The 20,912-nt window shown below is 38.5% G+C and overlaps 1 protein-coding gene across 3 annotated transcripts in view; it reads right to left on the reverse strand.

The window, feature by feature from the left end:
* Nucleotides 1-14,497, reverse strand: part of LOC118803515 (ribonuclease inhibitor-like) — a 50,855-nt gene extending 36,358 nt beyond the window's left edge. For 2 of the 3 annotated variants that reach the window (XM_036564001.1, XM_036564002.1), the window contains exons 1-5: nt 14,387-14,494; nt 13,876-14,223; nt 3,540-3,890; nt 2,585-2,674; nt 648-813 (exon numbers count right to left, since the gene is read on the reverse strand). In XM_036564001.1, the coding sequence (XP_036419894.1) occupies nt 648-813; nt 2,585-2,674; nt 3,540-3,890; nt 13,876-14,223; nt 14,387-14,480 (1,049 nt within the window). In that variant the 5' untranslated portion in view covers nt 14,481-14,494. Of the gene's footprint in view, nt 1-647; nt 814-2,584; nt 2,675-3,539; nt 3,891-13,875; nt 14,224-14,386 lie in introns of all 3 variants that reach the window. The other variant, XM_036564004.1, reaches the window with a different exon arrangement.
* Between the last annotated feature and the right edge of the window lie 6,415 nt (nt 14,498-20,912).

The raw sequence follows: 20,912 nt of genomic DNA on the forward strand, positions 1-20,912 counted from the left end.
TTGCGCAGTTCCGTGAGCACCGTCACCATGTTTTCTTCAGTACCTCGCCAGTGTGTGAAGACGCGTCCGCATGGTCTCGTTTATCTTCCTTTTTGTTACCCTTGCCTTTCTTTTCGGCGTCTTTTTTTAAAGTGGACATTGCAGTTTTCGTTTTTAGCAATTTGTATTGATTAATTAGACTTGAAAAATGATATGGCTAGTTTTTTAAGGGTTTCTTCCCCCAGCCAGAAAATCAAGCTGCTACTCCTATCATGATGTCACCGGAAGTCAGCACCGCACTACAGTTTTTGATTACAACATGTCACAAAAGGTTGTGGAAGACCATTTCGCAAAGGTAGTGAGACTCTGTAAACTAAATATAATCTTGCTGAAGAACTCTGAGGTATGCAAGACTGTGTAAAATGTGCATTTACCATACACATGTACATGTGTAAAGTATGTAATATTTTTATGTAAACTATCACACTTTTAATAATCTGTCTACCAGTAAACTGAAAAAGCTCCAAATGCAACATAAAAGACACAATACTCTGACTTAACCTTTTTAGACCCCTTTGACTACCTAGACTTGTTTGACATTTTATACAGTCTGTAAGCCATAACACAGTATTAATATTAGCTTAATAATGGTGATGTTCAACACTCACCGGGCCTTTCTGTATTTTGAGATAGCTGGGATGAGTCTTATATATCCCTCCTCTGATGTGTTGTATTTCTTCAGGTCAAACTCTTTCCGCACACTCTCTGACTGGAGACGCATGCAGGTTATGAACGAGCATTGTGCAGGAGAAAGCTCCTTTTTTGAGAATTTATCTGGTATTAGAGAGAAAGAATGGAAAACTTTCAGAAATCACCATCATCCAGTGACACAAACTGTTTGAATACATGACAGTTGTTGAAGTAAACAGTGGCAGAGAATTAAAAACCTAATTTTGTAGGTGGCTGTCATGAATATTACTTCGCTATATGCTTCTGACATCTTTGGGCCATTCTTTGTTACTACACTAAATGACAGATTTATCTATTGTTTAAGCCTCTGTAATTGATGTTTTATGTACAACATTTGTAGAGATGTAAACATGTCTGTATGTGATTTTCCCTCATCTGTCACTTGTGTCTTTCATTGCCCCACCATGTAATGTGTTTTGTGGAGGTTTAGACATTGTATTATTTGTGTTCCCTGGTTGTTGTTTTTTAACATGGCCTAACCCTTGTTTGTCTTCATATATAGTCCTGTGCTCTCAGTATCTGGTTGATCTTTAGTTCCTGCCATGGACTTTGGATATGCTCTAGTTAACAAATGATGTTTATGCTATCTTTCTCCTCTTTTACATTTTAATGTTTTCAGAGCTCTGTCACACCTTCTGAAACTGAGTAAGATCTAAGATTAAATTGTTTCACTGAAAGTATAGGTGCAGTTACAGCTCATTTCATGGTAATGCAGGTGTATCTAACAGGAATATCAAATATTGTTACAATTTCTCTTCATCAAAGTGTGTACAATTTGATCCTAAATATTTAGACTGATCCATTCATGCATGAATCTGCAGCTGTTCATGCATGAAGCTGCAGCTGTTACCTTAACTTGCACTTGCACTTTACCTCACTGAGATGTTGCCTGCAGTTAAGCTGGTTAAGTCAAGTGCTGATCAAAAAAGTTTTTAAAAATTAAATTCTGATGCATTATAATTCATTGATTATTTAGGTAAGCTACTTCTATATGGAAAGTAATGAACAATATGAAATTTCTAGGTTGTTAATATTAAATAACCAGCACTCTGTGCGACCCAAAAGGATAAGCAGCTTAGATAATGTGTGTGTGTGTGTGTGTGTGTGTGTTTTAAAACAAGTGCACACTATGCATATGTGAAGTACAATGAGCACAAGAAAAGATAAGCCCTAAATCTGGATTAAGCCCTAAATGTGGATCAATTTAAAATTCATGATATTGCATTCATACAGAGGACACATTATTTCTGTGTAACTCTAATATGCTTTTCTGCTAGACATCTGCATGCATGCTTCTCACCACTGCTGAGTTATCAAGCAGTAAACTTTATGATTTCCTTAATTTTGAAGTAAGCAAGCCAGCAGAACCACAGTGACTACAACAGCTTGAGTATTTATTTAGTTGTGTAAATGAATCCCAAATGTGTGCATTACAAAAAAAATGTTCATGATTCATATGCACTACATAAAGACGCATCAAGAAAATTGAATGAATCATTGCACCACTCCTTCTGGTACTTTACAACAATTATTAAAATATTATTGTAGAATATCATTAAGTTAAAGAAAAAGCACGGCCAGTTTGAGCTCTTCATAAAGAGAAAATTAGGTGCAGGGAAATTAATTATACATTTACTGATCATGTTTGGCGCTAGAGAATCTGACAAAGGTCTTTAGCTTTTTGAAAGACACTGCTTTGCATGTGATCATACTGAAGTATACAGTCTCCCACATGATAATGGCATTGCATAACATCATCTTTTCTGTATATTCACACATTCCAAATGTGGAAAATGTTCTTTTAAGCAGTTTAAATTATTCCTAAAAATGAAATAATAAAAATAATAAAGTTTACCTTTTAAAATGTACGCTGTGAATGCAGTTAATATAACAGCAAACACTGCAATGCAGATGATGGCAATCTTCCAACCATGAAAATGTTTTCCTGAAATACAAACCAGATAAAAATGTACAGCAGCCCAAACATCTAATAAAATAATTATAAAAATAACAGTAAATTATTTCTTTAAGTACTGTTATTTATTAATAACATAAAATGTTACATGGCATTGTGACTCGTTCCAGGGGTGAAGAAAACTAATTTGTTACTATACTTTTTTAGATTATTTTGGAGGATTTGTATTTTAATCAAGTATTAAACTTAACTACATTTCCAAGAGATAAAATATGTTTTTTATTTATTTTCATTTAGGCCTTCCTTCATGAAAAACGTCAAAGGCATTTAATGAGATGGTTTAGACATGGCAAATTTTCGAGTCTGTGTTATACAGTGTGAATAGTTCCTCCTTTAACTAGGGACAGGGTAAGATGTTGACACTGAAATCTTACTTTTATTTAAACACAGCTTTTCTACACTTTGTACAATCCTGACACAATCTCCCACATAGACTGTGAGTAACAATGATAGAATTTCACATTTTAGATTTAAAGAAATGGTTTGGCAAAAATCTATTTTAGACAATGTCCTGTTTACCCCAGATGTAGTCGAACAGCCAAGACACGTTTGGTGTCCAAATTTTGCTTCTTTAGTTTAGTGCTGGCTACCAGGCTAACATTGCTGACAAACACTGGAAGTCAGTTGTCACCCAAATCTTTTCCATAAATCTTTTCCATAAATTAATCTGGGGTAAATTGGAAATTGTGTAAAAGTATTATTATTTTTTAAAAATTTAAGTAATTGAAATACTGTCTGTTATCACGTGGCTAAAAAAGATTACGAAGCTGAATCAATACTCTTTTTGCAAATGAATTTATAAGTAATGTTACACTGAAATCATGATGGTTCTTACCTTTAACTTCAACATAAACAATTACATGATTATTCCAGGACATGAATTCGATAAAACACTTATAAGCTCCTTCATCAGAAAGCTCCAATACTGAGAGTTTCAGTGAAGTGTTTCCTTTCTTCAGTTCTTCTTTAAATAGAGTTGTTCTTTCTCTATAAGTCCCCATCTGATCAAAACTTCTATCTTTATAATCTTCATACAGATGCACTATTCTGTCATTCAGATGCAATCTGGACCACTCCACTGTCATGTCCACAGCACTCACGCTGGGTTGGAGAGAACAGGGCAGAACCAGATCTTCACCAACTTCAACAACAAGAGGCTCAGCTGGACCAACCACTTTTAAGTGTACTAGAAAGAAAAAAAAACAAGTCAAGGTAAATGATGTGTATACTTCTGTTACTCTCTCAACGTAGTCTTAAAGAGAAATTTCAAAATTTTTGCATAATTCAGTCACTGAAATGCATAACAAAGTCATTTAACAACGTGATGAGGTTGATGTGAAAGGGTTCATTGTAGAGAACTGTACTGACTCAGATTTATTTACAGTGATGGTGATAGGAACCAGGGGTCACAATGTCTACAATGCAAAAATAGCCAAATTACTTTGTATTCCAAACCTCCAATGAACCTGCATGTGTCTTCTGAGTTTTTATATGCAATGCTGATGATGATAAAATAGTGGTTAATCTGAAAAAAGTGTTTCTTTGACTTTGGGGACAGCAAACCTGCATGTATCTCTCCACCATGAAATAAAATTAATTAAACGTTTCAGGCCAAAACTTTCTCAAAACTGTCATAAAACAATGTCATCAGGCAGTGAATTTATAACCATTTCAATCATGTAGTAACTTTCTGTGAGGGAGCTTTTAGAGCCTTTAAACTCGTTGGACGTCTGGTTCCTATCACCACCACTGTGAACAATCTTGAGTCTGTAAGTTTCTGTAGAATGAAGAATTTCATATCAAACCACTCTGTCTTACTTTGTTTACAGCTTACATGTTTAATTTTGCAGACATTTTGAAAAACAAGTGGAAAACAACAACATACACCTGGACTAATTTAGACCCTTTCCAGCATCCACTATAGACTGATCACACACCTTCACCATCACTGTGTGCCTGCACTTTAAATTCTTTAACTATTTGAATCTGCTTTGAGACCTCAATCATTCTGTACAGTTTACAGTGACAATGTTTGCATTAATTCACTCACATCCAGCTAGAAATGGATCCTGCAAATCCATGTGAATATACACCGATCAGGCATAACATTATGACCACCTCCTTGTTTCTATGCTCATCGTCCATTTTATCAGCTCCACTTACTACATAGGTGCACTTTGTAGTTCTACAGTTACAGACTGTAGTCCATCTGTTTCTCTGCATACTTTGTTAGCCCACTTTTACCCTGTTCTTCAGTGGTCAGGACCCCCATGGACCCTCACAGAGCAGGTACTATTTGGGTGGTGGATCATTCTCAGCACTGGAGTAACACTGACGTGGTGGTGGTGTGTTACTGTGTGTTGTGCTGGTCTGAGTGGATCAGACACAGCAGTGCTGCTGGAGTTTTTAAACACCTCAGTGTCACTGCTGGACTGAGAATAGTCCACCAACCAAAAATATCCAGCCAACAGCATCCTGTAGCAGCATCCTGTGACCACTGATGAAGGACTAGAGGATGACCAACACAAACTGTGCAGCAGCAGATGAGCTATCGTCTCTGACTTTACATCTACAAGGTGGACTGACAAGGTAGGAGTGTCTAATAGAGTGGACAGTGAGTGGACACAGGGTTTAAAAACTCCAGCAGCACTGCTGTGTCTGATCCACTCAGATCAGCACAACACACACTAACACCGCCACCACGTCAGTGTTACTGCAGTGTGAGAATGATCCACCACCCAAATAGTACCTGCTCTGTGAGGGTCCATGGGGGTCCTGACCACTGAAGAACAGGGTAGAAGGGGGCTAACAAAGTATGCAGAGAAACAGATGGACTACAGTCTGTAACTGTAGAACTACAAAGTGCACCTATGTAGTAAGTGGAGCTGATAAAATGGACGATGAGCGTAGAAACAAGGAGGTGGTCATAATGTTATGCCTGATCGGTGTATGTCTGTGTGTACATACATATACGACGCCCGTTTGTATTCACTGTTTTGCAGTCCTGTCTAGTACTTTTTTTGTGTATTTATTGTTTTGTATATTTATTGTCTGGTGTATTTATTGCATATTCTGCACTTGATTCACACTATCGTATATCTGCACTTTGTGTACTCCTGTGTAATGTACTGCTGTTTTGTGTTGCACGGTGGAGCCTGATGAATGACATTTTGTTCCTCTGTATACAAATTATATTGAGGAATGACATTCAAAACCACTTGACTTGAATTTCTCTTTAGCTCCCAGTGTAGCATTTCAACTCTATTGCACTCCAATTTTCTGGTCACAATATCACTAGACAGCATATTAGACATAAGAACAGCCTAGCCCTCTGATCACTTGGTGTCACTATCACTATGTAGCTGGCTTTTGCCAGTCGTGTGCAAGTTTTGGCACCCCTGGCCAAATGACATTTTTAGCTGATTTCTGAAGTGAAAAAAAGTAAATACAACCTGTGCAGAAAAATATTTTAAAGACCCCCTGCACTAAAAAAACTTTTTTAAATGGTTAACTCTTCTTGCATGGATTATTCTTTTTCCTATTCTTCTTTTTCTTATTATTATTGTATATAGTCATATGCAAATTTGAATGCCCCCAGTCAAATTACATGTTTTGTTGATTTTCTAAGTGGAAAACAGTTAACACATCCTTTACAGACAACAAAATATGATTTTGCATATCTAAGTGCACAATTTCAATTTCTTTGTTGAGGTTAAGATACTGGAAAAAATTATAAAAATAAAAATAAAATGTGCCTTAATTTTTGCACAGTGTGCTGGATAGAGTGGGAAAGGGGGAACGCAAGGGAGCATACAAAATTTGCATCATTGTGCAAATTCATAGATCGTTACATTCTTAATGAGTGTTAAGGGTTTAGGGATGTTTGTCTGCAATTTTTAGTACTTTCTTGGTCATAAATGTATTAAAAATAGATACTAATTTATTGTTTGACCTAAATTAATTTTTTGTGGTTTAAATTATGATTTGTTTGGATGCCCCTGGGGAAATTATGTTTCGTTAAGAATGTTTTGTACATTCTTAGCTAAATGTAATTTCACCAGGGACACCCAAACATTTGCATAAACTATAGTCTGTTATTTGTGTCCAATGTGTTACCACAGTGTAGAGTTCACATTTTTCTATGGAAAACTGATATTTTCAGTTCTTCCAAAATAAAAAAATAAAATCTGTGAGGCGCTGTGTTGCTGACTTAATTGTATTTGCTTTATATCACAGTCAAAAACGTCAGTCTAATGGAGCCCTCCAGATTAAGACCCCTCAAGATTAAGAATATTTATAAAAAGAAGCCCATTTTCAACAATAATTAAAAATAGTGGCCGAACTCTGACTGGCCGTCATCTATGTTCTCTCTGCTAAAGCCTGTGCTGCTTCATAAGATTTTACATTGGTGAGTCATGCTTGGACTTCGATGATCACTGTTTGTGATTTTGTACAATTTGTTGACACTTCCTAGCTTTCAGCGGTTTCTGCAGTCCAGTAGGAGCTGAGTGTTAGTTACATTAATTTGCACATATATATTTACACATATTAACATTTTTGGACTTGCATGAACTGCTGCTTGTGAAGGGGTGGGGAGATTTTCTACAGATTTTTTCTTCCTAAAGTAAAAAACCCTTCAAATGTAAATGGCTCCTTTGACACATTTAGCATTCAGAACGGCAAATTTTGACAAAAGGCAATGATTTTGCCTTTGTAACCACCCTAATTTTCAATGTGCATGTAATCTGATGCACGTCTTTTTTCTGTAATGATTACGGTTACCTTTTTTTTAATCCAGATGATGTAACACCATTGCATATATTCTGTTACTTCTCAACACCGTATATAGCAATTATCATAAATCTATGCATCCTTACACACACCTCAACCTAAATAAATTTAATAAATATGATAAATGTAATAAACATAAATATTATGTGCGATAGTCATCCAGGGTTTCCTTAAAGGGATACGGCAAGCCTCAGGATAGCAAGAGCCAAGCTTTCCCGGGCCATCAGAGAGGCAAAGCATGCCTACTCAAAGAAAATCCATGAACATTTTCAAGACACTGCTAACACATGGCGCATGTGGTGGGGAATCCAGGCCATCACCAACTACAGCTTGTGACAGTGATGCCTCCCGTCCAGATGCACTTAATAACTTGTATGCTCGGTCTGAAGCACAGAATGGCACGACGGAGGGGAAAACCACACTTCCTCAAAATGAACAGGTACTGTGTCTGTCCACTGCTGATGTGCGGAGAACCCTACACAGAGTCAACCCACGAAAAGCACCAGGATCTGACAGCATACCAGGCAGAGTGCTTAGAGGATGCGCTGGCTGATGTTCTCACGGACATATTCAACATTTCTCTGAGCACTGCAGTCGTTCCAACATGCTTCAAGTCCACCACCGTCATCCCTGTGCCAAAGAAGTCTCCAGTTTCCTGCCTCAATGACTACCGTTCCATTGCACTCACTCCCATCATTATGAAGTGCTTCGAGAGGCTTGTCATGAGGCACATTAAAGACCAGCTCCCCCCTTCACTGGACCCACTGCAGTTTGCGTATCGCCCCACTCAACAGACGATGCTATCTCCACCACACTCCACCTGGCTCTCACCCACCTGGACAATTAAAGACCCCTATGTCAGAATGCTCTTCAAAGACTTCAGTTCAGCATTCAACACCATCATCCTTCAGCAGCTGATTGGAAAACTGAGCCTGCTGGGCCTGAACACCTCCCTCTGTAACTGAGTCCTGGATTTCCTGACTGAGTGACCTCAGTTAGTCAGGATAGGTAACAACATCTCCAGCACCACAATATTGAGCACCGGTGCCCCTCAGGGCTGTGTGCTTAGTTCGCTGCTGTTCACTCTACTGACTCATGACTGTACTGCAAAGTACAGCTCAAACCACATCATCAAGTTTGCTGATGACACGACTGTGGTGGGTCTGATCAGCAAGAATGATGAGTCAGCGTACAGAGAGGAGGTGCAGCGGCTGACGGACTGGCACAGAACCAACAACCTGTCTCTGAATGTGGACAAAACTAAGGAGATGGTTGTTGACTTCTGAAGAGTGTGAGGTAACCACCCCCCACTGAACATCACTGGCTCTGCTGTGGAAATCGTCAGGAGCATGAAGTTCCTCGGTGTCCACATCACAGAAAACCTCACCTGGTCTCTCAACACCAAGTCCATAGCCGAGGGAGCCCAGCAGCGCCTCTACTTCCTGCAGAGACTGAAGAAAGTTCATCTCCCCCTCCCATCACTATGTTCACTATGTTCTACAGGGGACTGTGTAGAGCATATTGAGCAGCTGCATCATTGCCTGGTTTGGGAATTGCACCGCCTCTGACCGCAAGACCCTATAGTGAATAGTGAGGACAGCTGAGAAGATCATAGGGGTCTCTCTCTCCTCCATCATGGACATCTACACCACATACTGCATCCGCAAAGCCACCAGCATTGTGGACGACCTCATCCATCCCTCACACAGACTTTTCTCACTGCTGCCGTCTGGCAGAAGGTACCGGAGCATCCGTGCCATCTCTGCCAGACTCTGCAACAGCTTTGTTTCACAACACATACTCTACATTCACTCACACACATACACTTCTCTTTTGATGCTCTATTTGCACTTTCTGGAACTTTGCTGCTAATACAATGTTTACACTTTGTTTACTCTAGTACTGTGTAAATCCTACCTCAGTAACTGCTGTGCTCACGTATATTATCTGACTGCATAAACTCACAGATCACAGCATGTTAAATATCTTTGCACCTTATTCCACTACCTCATGTTCAGAAATGAGTGCTGTGTCAGTGCTGCACTGTCCTGTCTGTTTACTGTGTCTAATATCCATTTAATTTATCGTATTTATTGTATTGTTTCTAGTTTTTTTTTTGTGATCAATTTTTTTTATGTTTCTTGTTAATCAAGCAGCATTTTATCACAACATTACAGAATTGCAGGAAATAAAAAAAAAAACAACCCCCTTACCAAAGTTCCCATTGGTTGTTGTGGACAATAGTTGCAGTAGGGATGTACTGCAGTTTTTGTAAGAAAGCATTTTCGTGGTGTCCAATATAACCTATGACAATATTTAAAATGGATCAGTTGATGATTGGGGTTCTTTGATGCATGAAATATATTTCGCCATACTATGTTCCAATCAATTGAATTAACAGATGGTTCCTTTTCCCAAATAGACTGAATTGGGAGCTTCTTATACAACGTTTCAGTAAGGTGAGAATATATAGTTGATACAAGACCATGTGGTGGCGCATTAATGACCCAGTTATAAATTGGATGTGGCTTGAGGCCTGTTCCCCATGGAATTCTGTATGCTTTAAGGGCTGAACGTAACTGTAAATACAAAAAGAAGGAAGATCTTGGTATATTAAAGTTTGTTACTAAATTTTCAAAGCTTCCCCTCTGAATTAAATATATCATCAAGAGTTTTAATATTCTGTCTTCTCCATCGCTCTGATGTAAAAGGTTTGGTACCAGATTTTATATTCCTATTATGCCAAAGTGGGGTTTGTAAATGACCTTAGTCACTATAACCAAGATATTTTTCCACGGCTTTGAAATTTGTGATAGTGTTGGTCATAATGGGACCAAAGTTTAGCGAACAGAATTTTATGGACAATCCGGAAAACAATACATCTTGAAGTCTGATAGGCACACTTAACTGTTCCTCAATTTGTCTCCAAGGAACATGAAAGAGTGGGTCGAACCAGACCTTTAAGGCACGGAGTTGGAAAACTTTATGGCACATTATAAAATTAGGTAAGGATAAATCTCCTTTCATTTTAGAATAACACAATGTACCTAATTTCATTTTAGGTTGCCTGCCGTTCCAAATAAACTTGCGAATTACTGAATCAAGCTTTTTCCACCAGATTACCGGGGGTGACAGAGGAATCATTGCACTTAAAAAATTAATACTTGGCATTATATTCATTTTTATGGTCGCAATTCTAGACTGTAATGAAGATGGTATATTTGCCCACCTAGCTGTATCATTTTGAATTTCCGTCAGAGTTTTACCATAATTTGTATAAAGAATACCTTGCAGAGAGGCCATTATGTCAATCCCAAGATAAGTAATCTACCTCTTTACAGGAATTAATGAGACCAATGCTGGTGATGTCTGAATTTCTTTGGCTTTCTTATTAAGAGGGAGAAGAGATGATTTAATCCAATTAATCATATAACCTGAAACCTAGTGAATGCTGCTAGTATATCTGAGATAGATTCAAAATTGGAAATATACAATAAAATGTCATCAGCATAGAGAGATATTGCATGTTTATGTTGTTGAACTGAAATATAGCAGATTTCGTTTTGTCTGATATACTTTGCCAGAGGTTCTAGTGAGAGGGCGAACAACATCGGCGAAAGAGGGCACCCTTGTCTGCTTCCTCTAGAGATATCGAACGGTTGAGAGTGTAGACCATTGGTTACTACAACTGCTGAAGGATTTGAATAGATTACATATATCGTGTTAATAAAATTTCCACCAAGCCCACATTTCTCTAGCACCTTCCACAGATAACTCCAGTTTAAACGATCAAAAGCTTTATCTGCATCTAAGGATAATATTGCACATGGGCTTTCCTGCTGTTTGGTCTCATTTATAATATGGAATAAATGCTGTATATTATCTGTAGCCAAGCGATTTGGTATAAAACCAGCTTGATCAGGGTGAACAAGTTTACCTATGTATTTCTGTAAGCGTAATTCCAAGACTCTTGCATATAATTTAATATCTGAATTAATTAGGGAAATTGGTCTATAATTTGAGCATCTAGTGGGATCTTTCCCTTTTTTTTGGTATTAGGGAGATTAGGGCAATGTTCATTTGTTTTTCAAAATATCCCTTCTCAAATGCTGAGTTTATGGCTTTATGTGGGACTGGACCAAGAACATCCCAAAAATGCAAAAGTAACTCTGGTGGAATACCATCAATTCATGGGGTTTTTCCTTTTTTTGAAGTCTTAAGTGCTATGTGTAATTCTTCAAGTGTTATCGGCTGGCCAAGTTGTTTGGATTCACTAGCTTTTAGCTCTGGAAGATCTAGCTCTTGAAGAAATACTTGACATGTATCTATATCTAAATTGGCAATGGGTTTGTAAAAGTCAGAAAAGTGTAATTTAAAAGCATCATTTATGTCGTTGGGTTCAGAAACCAATGCTTTACATGGTGAACAGATGGCGTCAATAGTAGCCCAGTGTTCACTCTGCTTCAATTTGAGTGCAAGTATTTTACTTGGCCTAGATCCATTAAAATAATATTTCTGCCTTACTCTGTGCAAGATAAACTCCACCTTTCTACGTAGCAGATCATTTAATTCAGCTCTGGCAATTTTCAGTTCTTTTTCAACAGTTGCTGAGTATTTATTTTTCAGGGTTTGCTCTCGAGGCATAATGGCATTATCTACACTGTTGACATTAATAGCCAGAAATTTAATGAGTTTGTTTCTAAATTCTGTTTGAAATTCAGAATTCTGCAGCAAAGATGTGTTGAACTGCCACTGAGGACTTCTATTATTTTGCGGTCCATACGTAAAATTGGTCAGCAATGGGTTGTGATCAGTGAGTACTGCAGGTAACATCTTGATTTTCTCAAAACACAGACAAAGATCTTGTGAACATTATATTGTTTCTAGTTAAATTTTTTTGCACACTTACATCTGCACGTTTGCACTTTGTACTGTCTATTTTGTTCCATGTTGTTCTTGGAGGAACATAATTTCACTCCACTGTGTACTTGTACATAGATGGAATGACAAAGCCTGTTGACTTGACTTGAAATATTTTAAAATTGATGCTGTTTGGAAATTACATTTAAGATGGAAGTCGTAGGTGCTTAAAAGACATTTATTTGAAACTTTAGATTATTATAGTACTGGTGTAACCTTCTAATTTTAAACAGGATGTTCAAGGTAAAATGGGCCAGATAAGTCTGGGGCATAAAAATTGCTTTAAATGTTTATAGCCTATTGCTGCAAACAGTTTTACACTTGACATGTGGCAAGTGCTGTGATTAGGTGGGTGGGTTATTGCCCTGGTGGAGAGCAGTGAAGCAACCTGGATGGTCAGTGTCTCAACATGATAAATTTTACCTTTCAATAATAAGATTGATATATTTACTATTGAGCATTGAGAAGTGATGTTTCTTATTCAATAATTTCATGGTCTCTACAATAAAACATGCAGAGTTTTGCAAAAAAACTAAAGTAGAAAGGTAGAATATCTTTTCCCACTATTTAAGTAACTGAATATGGCCCTTAATAAATGTGGCCAAAGAGTTCTCTGGCTTTTCAATATGTTATTTTGCAGATTTCAGACATTCACTGTTGTGATCCCAGGTAAGGTTTACTTATGATAACTCATATACATATCATGTTTGTGCAAGCAACAATGGAATGGTGCACCACCATTCCTGTGTCAGTTTAAGCCTTCCTCTAACTCCTTTGCTTTGCCTTTGGCCAGCATATGAGCTGCTCCATCTCAGGTTTCTTGGTCTTCAAGATCCCACCTCCATAGTTTTCCTTAACTGCTATTTCTTGATGACATTACTAACAAATGCTTTGGTATATTTCAATAGCCTTTTCCAGCTTTTTAGGCATCAAATTGTAGGCATCAAATCAGGTTTTGTTCGTTTTTTCTTTTACACTAATCAAATATTAGTAACTGTGTGTTTTGTTGCATTCTGCAGCATTATGTTTGTTTTTTTTTCACTTCAAAGATCAGCAAAATGTTTTTTTTTTCCAGGGATGTCCAAAGTTTTGTATAGAACAATATACTGCAGCTTTTATGTATTAGACTTTAAGGAACAGAGAATTTTCTTTTACTCTTGTAACTTTCTAAAACTTAAGTATGGATCTAGCAAAATGAATCTTGGCTTCTCCTGTCTTCACTTTTACACACATAACTTTTAAACATGAAATATTAAAAGAATAATGGAGTATCTGTCCCTGTTCTCTCTGTCATCACAATATCTGCCAAATATCAGAACTACTGTTCACTCCCTCGATATATTACAAATACTGAAGCCCCTCCACTCTAAATGTTGATTTGTGTCTTAGTAATCGACAATGTTGTCTTGATGGTTTTCATTCCAAAATAAGCTCAGTATTTAAACTGTTATGTTTCTCACCATTGACTTCTACATAAACAGTTATGGCATCGCTGTAGGATTTGTCCTGAATTGAACATTTGTAAGCTCCTTGATCAGAAGGTTGGACTGCTGAGAGTTTCAGTGAGGTGTTTCCTTTCTGCAGTTCTTCTTTAAACAGAGCTGTTCTCCCTCTGTAAGACATAATCTGATCATAATATCTGTCATTATGATCTTCATAGAGATGCACTAGATTGTTGGTATCTTGTCTGATCCACTCCACCATCATATCCACAGCACTGATGTTGGGTTTGAGAGAACAGGGCAGAACCAGATCTTCACCAGCTTCAACAACAAGAGGAGTGCCTGGACCAACTACCTTAAAGTTCTCTGCAAACAAATACAAACATGATATATAATAAAATAATAATAATAAAAAATAATTAAAAACATACAGTGCCCTCCTCAAATATTTTCCACATTATTCTATGAGTGTTAACATTTTCCAATATAGTATGTTTTTTACTATTTCTACAGGATAGAACACACATACCTGACATGGTCTCCATAAAGCCAGAGCAAGTCAGTATCATCACACAAAGAAACATCATCCCTGAAAGACAGTTTACAGTAAGACAAGTAGCCATGAGGAGTGGAGTTAGCAAAGAGCAGCAACACAGACACTGGTGTGGGCACTCTGAATGACTCATTTCTTTACTACAGAGATCAGGCCAGGTCCAAATTTTTCATGTTTAGTCAGTCCACTCTTTGTCTTTATTACAGTTTTCATTCTTTTCAGGAGACTTGCTTTCATTTTTTTAAAGAAAACCTGCACAGTAATGCACACATATAAGGATGTGAAGCATCTGCCTATAACATTATGCCAGTGTAGTTTAGAGCCTTTTACCAACCCAGATGCAACAAGTTGTGAGAGTAGGAAAAATGTAAATAAAAGCAATGATTTGCAAATCCATTTGACATGTATTCATTTGAAAACATTACAAAATGACAAAATGTTTAATGCTTCAAGTAATTAACTTAATTTATTATTTTGTATATATATGCTTATTCTAAAGTTGGGACAGTGGCATGTTTACCACTGTGTTCCATCATCATTCAGTAATAATTTGGGAACTGAGGACACCGTTTATTATAGTTTTATAGTTATAGTTATTATAGTTTATTTTTGCTTGACATAACACTTTAGCCGCCCAACAGTCCGGCGCCTACATTGTCGTATGTTGCACTTTATAATGTGCCCCACATTTTCATTGAGAGACAGGTCTGGACTGCAGGCAGGCCCGTTTAGTACCCGCACTGTTGTAACACAAGCAGAATCTGGCTTGGCATTGTGTTGCTGAAACAAACAGGGACATCCCTGAGAAAGACGTCATCTAGATGGCAGCATCATGTTGCTCCAAAATGTAAATGTACTCCTCAGCATTAATGATGCCTTTGCAGATGCAAGTTACCCACTATCACCCACCCCATACCATGACAGCTGGCTTTTGAACTTTGCGTTGGTAAAAATCTGGATGGTCCTTTTCCTCTTTGGCCCAGAGAACACAACATCCATTACTTCCAAACACAATTTGAAAGGTGGACTTGTCTGATCACAGCACACGTTTCCACTTTGCTTCAGGCCTTTTGTGAATGCTCCTTTTATACCCAATCATGGTAGCATCACCTGTTACCTGTTCACCTGTGAAAAGTACTAAAACAGGTGCTTGAATAATTTTTTAAGGCCTTTACACACCAAACGTGATTTATTTGTACAATTTATAGCTCATCATGCTATACTTTCACTTTTCCCAAATGGTAAGTAGCCTATTGTCACAGTTTGCCCGTTCAATGTCCACTTGAAGACATTCAGCCTGTTTGCTTTGTGTTTCACCGCGTATGGAGATTATCTCCAAAATCAGCTCAAACTGAGTTATGGAGATCTGAGCTGTGTGCAAAGAAGTTCATAAAATTTAAGCAAGAGACATTATAAACGAGTATGTTTAAGCTCCTGAATGAGGTGGACACAATATCACGCTTTGCCTGTTTCATGAGAAGCAAAAGACCTTTTTTTTTCAAAACAACTTCAGTGAAATTCCAAAAAACACTATGTTGCTGCAGGTCGGTCTAGAAGAGATAAAATCATATCTGAATATTTCATGTTTTAGTGCTGTTTATTCACATTGTGTTCAGTTTGTAACAAACTTTACACATCTTTTGAATACCTGGACTTTCATAGTCAAAGTACATGCTTAGGGACGCTAACTCACTGCTAAAAACCTGAAAGCCTGAGTGAGATAATGAAGGATAGTGCAACAGTTACTAAACAGTGATTGGAGGAGAAAAATACACTGATGTTTAGGAAAGACACGGAGAGTGTCAGGATTATGGTCAGCTCTTAATTACAACAAACTCAAAATTACACCCATCCCACACACTACAGACCTATCAAAAAATAGCTGCTTTACTGATAGAGCTCTCCAGCTGTAATTTATGACATGTATTTTATAGTTTTATATCGCTGTGGAGGTGAGCAGCTTGAATATGCTAACTGTTACGACCCGATCTAGGCCTGGCCGTAACAATATGAAGAGAGAATGAATTAGATGTGATGTGGGAGAGGAAACAAAGCACCAGACATAACTATTAAGTTCAAGACTGTATTATGTGACTTGTTAGAAGAATACAGAGAATGTCAGGAATGGCCCAGGCCAAAACAACAAACAACCCCATACTAACTTTACAACACAACTACCTACCCTACATACAAACAAAAATAAATAAAAGACAGTATACTAACCTACCTCCCTGACTAACCATACACACAGACAAACCCGTTCCCAAACAAAATGGCAGCCACTCCCTACAGTCAGTTCACATTTACTATTTACAAATATATACGAGATATATACAGTTATTAGGGTCAGGCTAAATCGTAGTCAAAACAAAGCAGGGTCAATAGCAAGCAAAACCGGCAAGAGTTACAAAGTGTACACAAAATCAGCAGCAGTACAATGAGGAAGTCTCCTCTTGAACCAAGCCATCCAGGCCTCTTTAAGCAGGTGGGAGGAGATGAAACCATGGAATGGAATGGATCAGCAGGGTCCGGGAGCAGAAAGGGTGAAGTTACGGGATGGAATCTGGAATGAATACAAAACACAAAAAGACAGGCAAAACACAAGGCATAACACTAACTTGTATCTACTTAACTAGCTAACCTAGCTTTACCTCTAATTTCCAGCACTCTGGCTGTTTCCCTCCAAATTGTTAACCAGAAGATTCATAAAGATCCTTCACTTCTACACTTCATGGAAGACTTTCTTCTCATCTGTTTTAAGATGTCAAGTCAAAGTTCATTTATATAGCACATTTTACAACAGGCTTTGTCGCAAAGCAGCTTTGCAAAATAATCCAGGTCCAAGCCCCCCACCAATGGCGTCAGCAGCAAGAAAGAGCTCCCTAACAGCAAAAGGAAGGAACCTTGAGTGGAATTGCAGAGCAACACAACGTGTCAAAACAGAAACAGGGCTCCTGTCAAAAAAGTTCTGCTGCCCCAGCTGGTATTATTTTGGCAGATATAATACAAAGCGCAGCTGTACAACGTAGAATGTGTCACAGTGAAAACACTAATTAATGATTTTACTCTTCTTGTATAAATATAATAAAACTACCAATAAAACCTCCAACATTATGTATAAATTTTCCTTGTTTGCCTTTCTAGTCTTAAACTGTCTCAGTTCAGAGTTTTTTGGAATGGAAGGAATCAATTTCAGAATGTGGTTTGTTTATAAAAAGCAATGAAGTCGAGAAAGAAAAACATTAAATATCTTGACTTAAGTCAAAGTGGATTTACAAATCACTGCTTTCTGACTTATTTACATTTTCTATACTGTTCCAATATTCACATATACTCTTACATCTTAATGTACTTTGTAATGTTTTACTTGTCCACACTGAATTTAAGTTTCTGACATCAATAAATTAAAAAGCTAAACTGAAATGCTTTGTCATAAAAAATACATTCCAAGCACAACCCATGTGTGCTAAAGCTGTCATCTATATGATCTTTCTGCACCTCATAGTCGGAAGTTATTCCATCAGTTATGATGAAATGGTGGACAATAATTCTGCATCTCAGGTTTAGCTGTGATTCCACTTTTCTCCCACTGGTGGATTCTGTGTCTGTAAGATAGGAGAAGTTCTACGTATACATTCTCACTCACAATTAACATTTCCAAATGACGTGTGTAGGGATTGTGTACAAACCTGTTAACCATTTAAGGGGTTAATAATCTACATTTCATCAGAAAAACAAATACTATTTCCAGTTTTCACATAACAACAAACCACATTACACATGTAGGAGTGGCTGAGGACTTTAATACTCACAGAGAGACAGAGAGAGAAAGGGAGAGACAAAGAGAAAGAGAGAAAGGGGGTGAGAGAAAAGGGAGAGAGAGAGAGAGAAAGAAACAGAAAGGGGGTAAGAGAGAAGGGAGAGAGAAAGGGAGAGACAGAGAGAGAGAAAAGGGAGAGAGAAAGGAAGAGGCAGAGAGAGAGAGAGAAAAAGAGAGAAAGGGGTGAGAGAAAAGGGTGAGAGAAAGGGAGAGGCAGAGAGAGAAAGAGAGAGGGGTGAGAGAAAAGGTAGAAACGAGAGAGAGAAAAAGAGAAAAGGGGTGAGAGGAAAGGGAGGAGAGAGAGAGAGAGAGAGAGAGAGAGAGAGAGAGAGAGAGAGAGAGAGGGGTGAGAGAAAAGGAGAGAAAGGGAGAGACAAGAGAGAGGGAGAAAGAGAGAGAGAAAGATGGGTGAGAGAAAAGGGAGAGGCGAGAGAGAGAGAAAAAGAAAGGGGGTAAGAGAAAAGGCAGAGACAAAGGGAGAGAGAGATGGGTGAGAGAAAAGGGAGAGACAGAGAGAGACTTTGACTTTTAAACCCCTTTAATCAACCGTTGTCCACATAGTAAGAGCGTCACAACCAGCTCAGAATAAAATCAAAAACAGAACAAAGAAAGAAAAGCAAATAAAACAAAAACCAGCTCAGCCGAGCTGCAGAGATCAGTTCACACATTCAACACAAACCCACTGAGGTCAGCGGGTCAGCGGGTCAGCGGGTCCCCCCAATAAGAATGTAGTAGGTAAATTCAATAAGGAGTCGTTTCATGATCAATCCCCTGACCATCAGAACCGGGTCAGTACCCCCACTGCTCTCTATTCTGTTCCTCCCAGTACACCAGATAGCTAACTTAGCAGCACCATACAGAAAATTTAAGAGAACCACTTTGTTTCTTTTTGAAACTGTGTACTTTGGTCCATAAATAAATAAAACCTGAGCCTAGAAGAGAGCCTAAAAGAGCCTAAAAAACTTCAAACCCCAGTTCTTAATTAAACCCATTATTGGACCCAAATGTGCACAGTGAAGAAAAACTTGAAAAACTGTCTCTGACATCCCACAGAATGGACAACCATCTCCCACTAATGGATCAGTCCGCGCCGCATGTCTGTTTGTGGCTAAAATCCCATGTACAATCCTCCACTGGAGGTCTCCCACCCTCTTCTCGAGGGGTCTTTTGTACAGGGACTGCCAACTACCTTTCGAGGAAGAGCCAGCCTGAACAACCTCTGTCCATTTAGACTCTCGCACATCTTTCAAGCTGTGACAGTTCAGGGCTTTAGTACACGCAAGGTACAAAGTCCTCTTGGTGAGAGTGCTAAAGAGACCAAGAGTCAGGGTCCACACAGTGCAGCACCACTTTCCCTAGAAAATGAGAAGAGCTGACATGCCTCCACAGCAGCTGAGTAAAAAGGAGTCAGTCCACCTCTGCAAACATAGAACAGCCACTCTGGACCGAATGTCTATTAGTCCCTGTCCTCCCTCCTGCACAGGAAGATACAGGACTGCAGCTCTCAGGCAGTGCTGTCCATTCCAGAAAAAGTTCACCAGTTCCTTCTGGATGTTGTGAATCAGTTGTCCTGGTGGATTAAGAAGAGTGAGCTTGTGCCACAAAGCAGATGCAATGAGGTTGTTTGCGACCAGAACTCAAACCATATAGGATAGCCGGGGTGGCATCCAAGACCAATTAGACAACCTGGCACGGACTTTCTCCACTAGCCCTTCCCAGTTCCTAGCCTTTACTTCATCAGTGCCCAACCATACCTCCATACCACTTTTGCCCTGTCCTACTCCACTGAACCCCACCTGGAAGTGAAGGTAACATAAAATTTCTACTACTAGCACCACACCAAAGAGCCTCTGTTTTCTCCCAGTTTAGTTTTGCTGAAGTAGCTAAACTATAAATATTTAAAACTTTTTTCAGGGATACAACATCCTGCTCATATCGTATTATCACAGTAATGTCATCTGCATACGCAGAGACCTTAATTAGACTGTTATCAATCTTTAGACCTGCCAGTCTTTTCTGAAATAAACAGAGTAAAGGCTCAACTGCAACTGAGTACAGCTGTCCAGACAGTGGGCAGCCCTGCCTAATCCCCCTGCCCACTAGAACAGGGACACTCAAACCCCCTCTCACCTTAATTAGACAAGAGGCACCTGTGTACAACAACCTGACCCAAGACATAAAAATGTTCCCGAACCCGAAAGCCGTCAGAGTATCAAACAGATAGTTATGATCTACATGATCAAAAGCTTTCTCCTGATCAAGGGATACAAAACCAAACTCCAATTCAGACATTTTACCATAATCAAATAAATCTCTGGTTAAAAACAAATTATCATAAATAGATCTTTTTGGTACACAGTAAGACTGATCGTCATTTACCAGCATTCCCAGAACTCTTTTCAGTCTATTTGCGATACAGCGTGACAGAATCTTGTAATCTGAGCATAGAAGTGACACTGGTCTCCAATTTTTCAGCAGGCATCGATCTCCCTTCTTTGGTATAAGAGATAAAAACAGCATGATGACAGAAGCACACCAACATTAAAACTAGCCAGCAGAACTTCAAACAAGTCCCTTCCGATGATCCTCCAGAACGCCTTTGTAATGCTGCACAAGCACAGAAAGACGCTCACGGATCTTAAAAAGGAAGTGGTTTAATGAGAGATTAGTAAGAAGGTCAGA

The sequence above is a fragment of the Colossoma macropomum genome, unplaced genomic scaffold (assembly GCF_904425465.1).
Source record: "Colossoma macropomum unplaced genomic scaffold, Colossoma_macropomum, whole genome shotgun sequence".
NCBI lineage: Eukaryota > Metazoa > Chordata > Actinopteri > Characiformes > Serrasalmidae > Colossoma > Colossoma macropomum.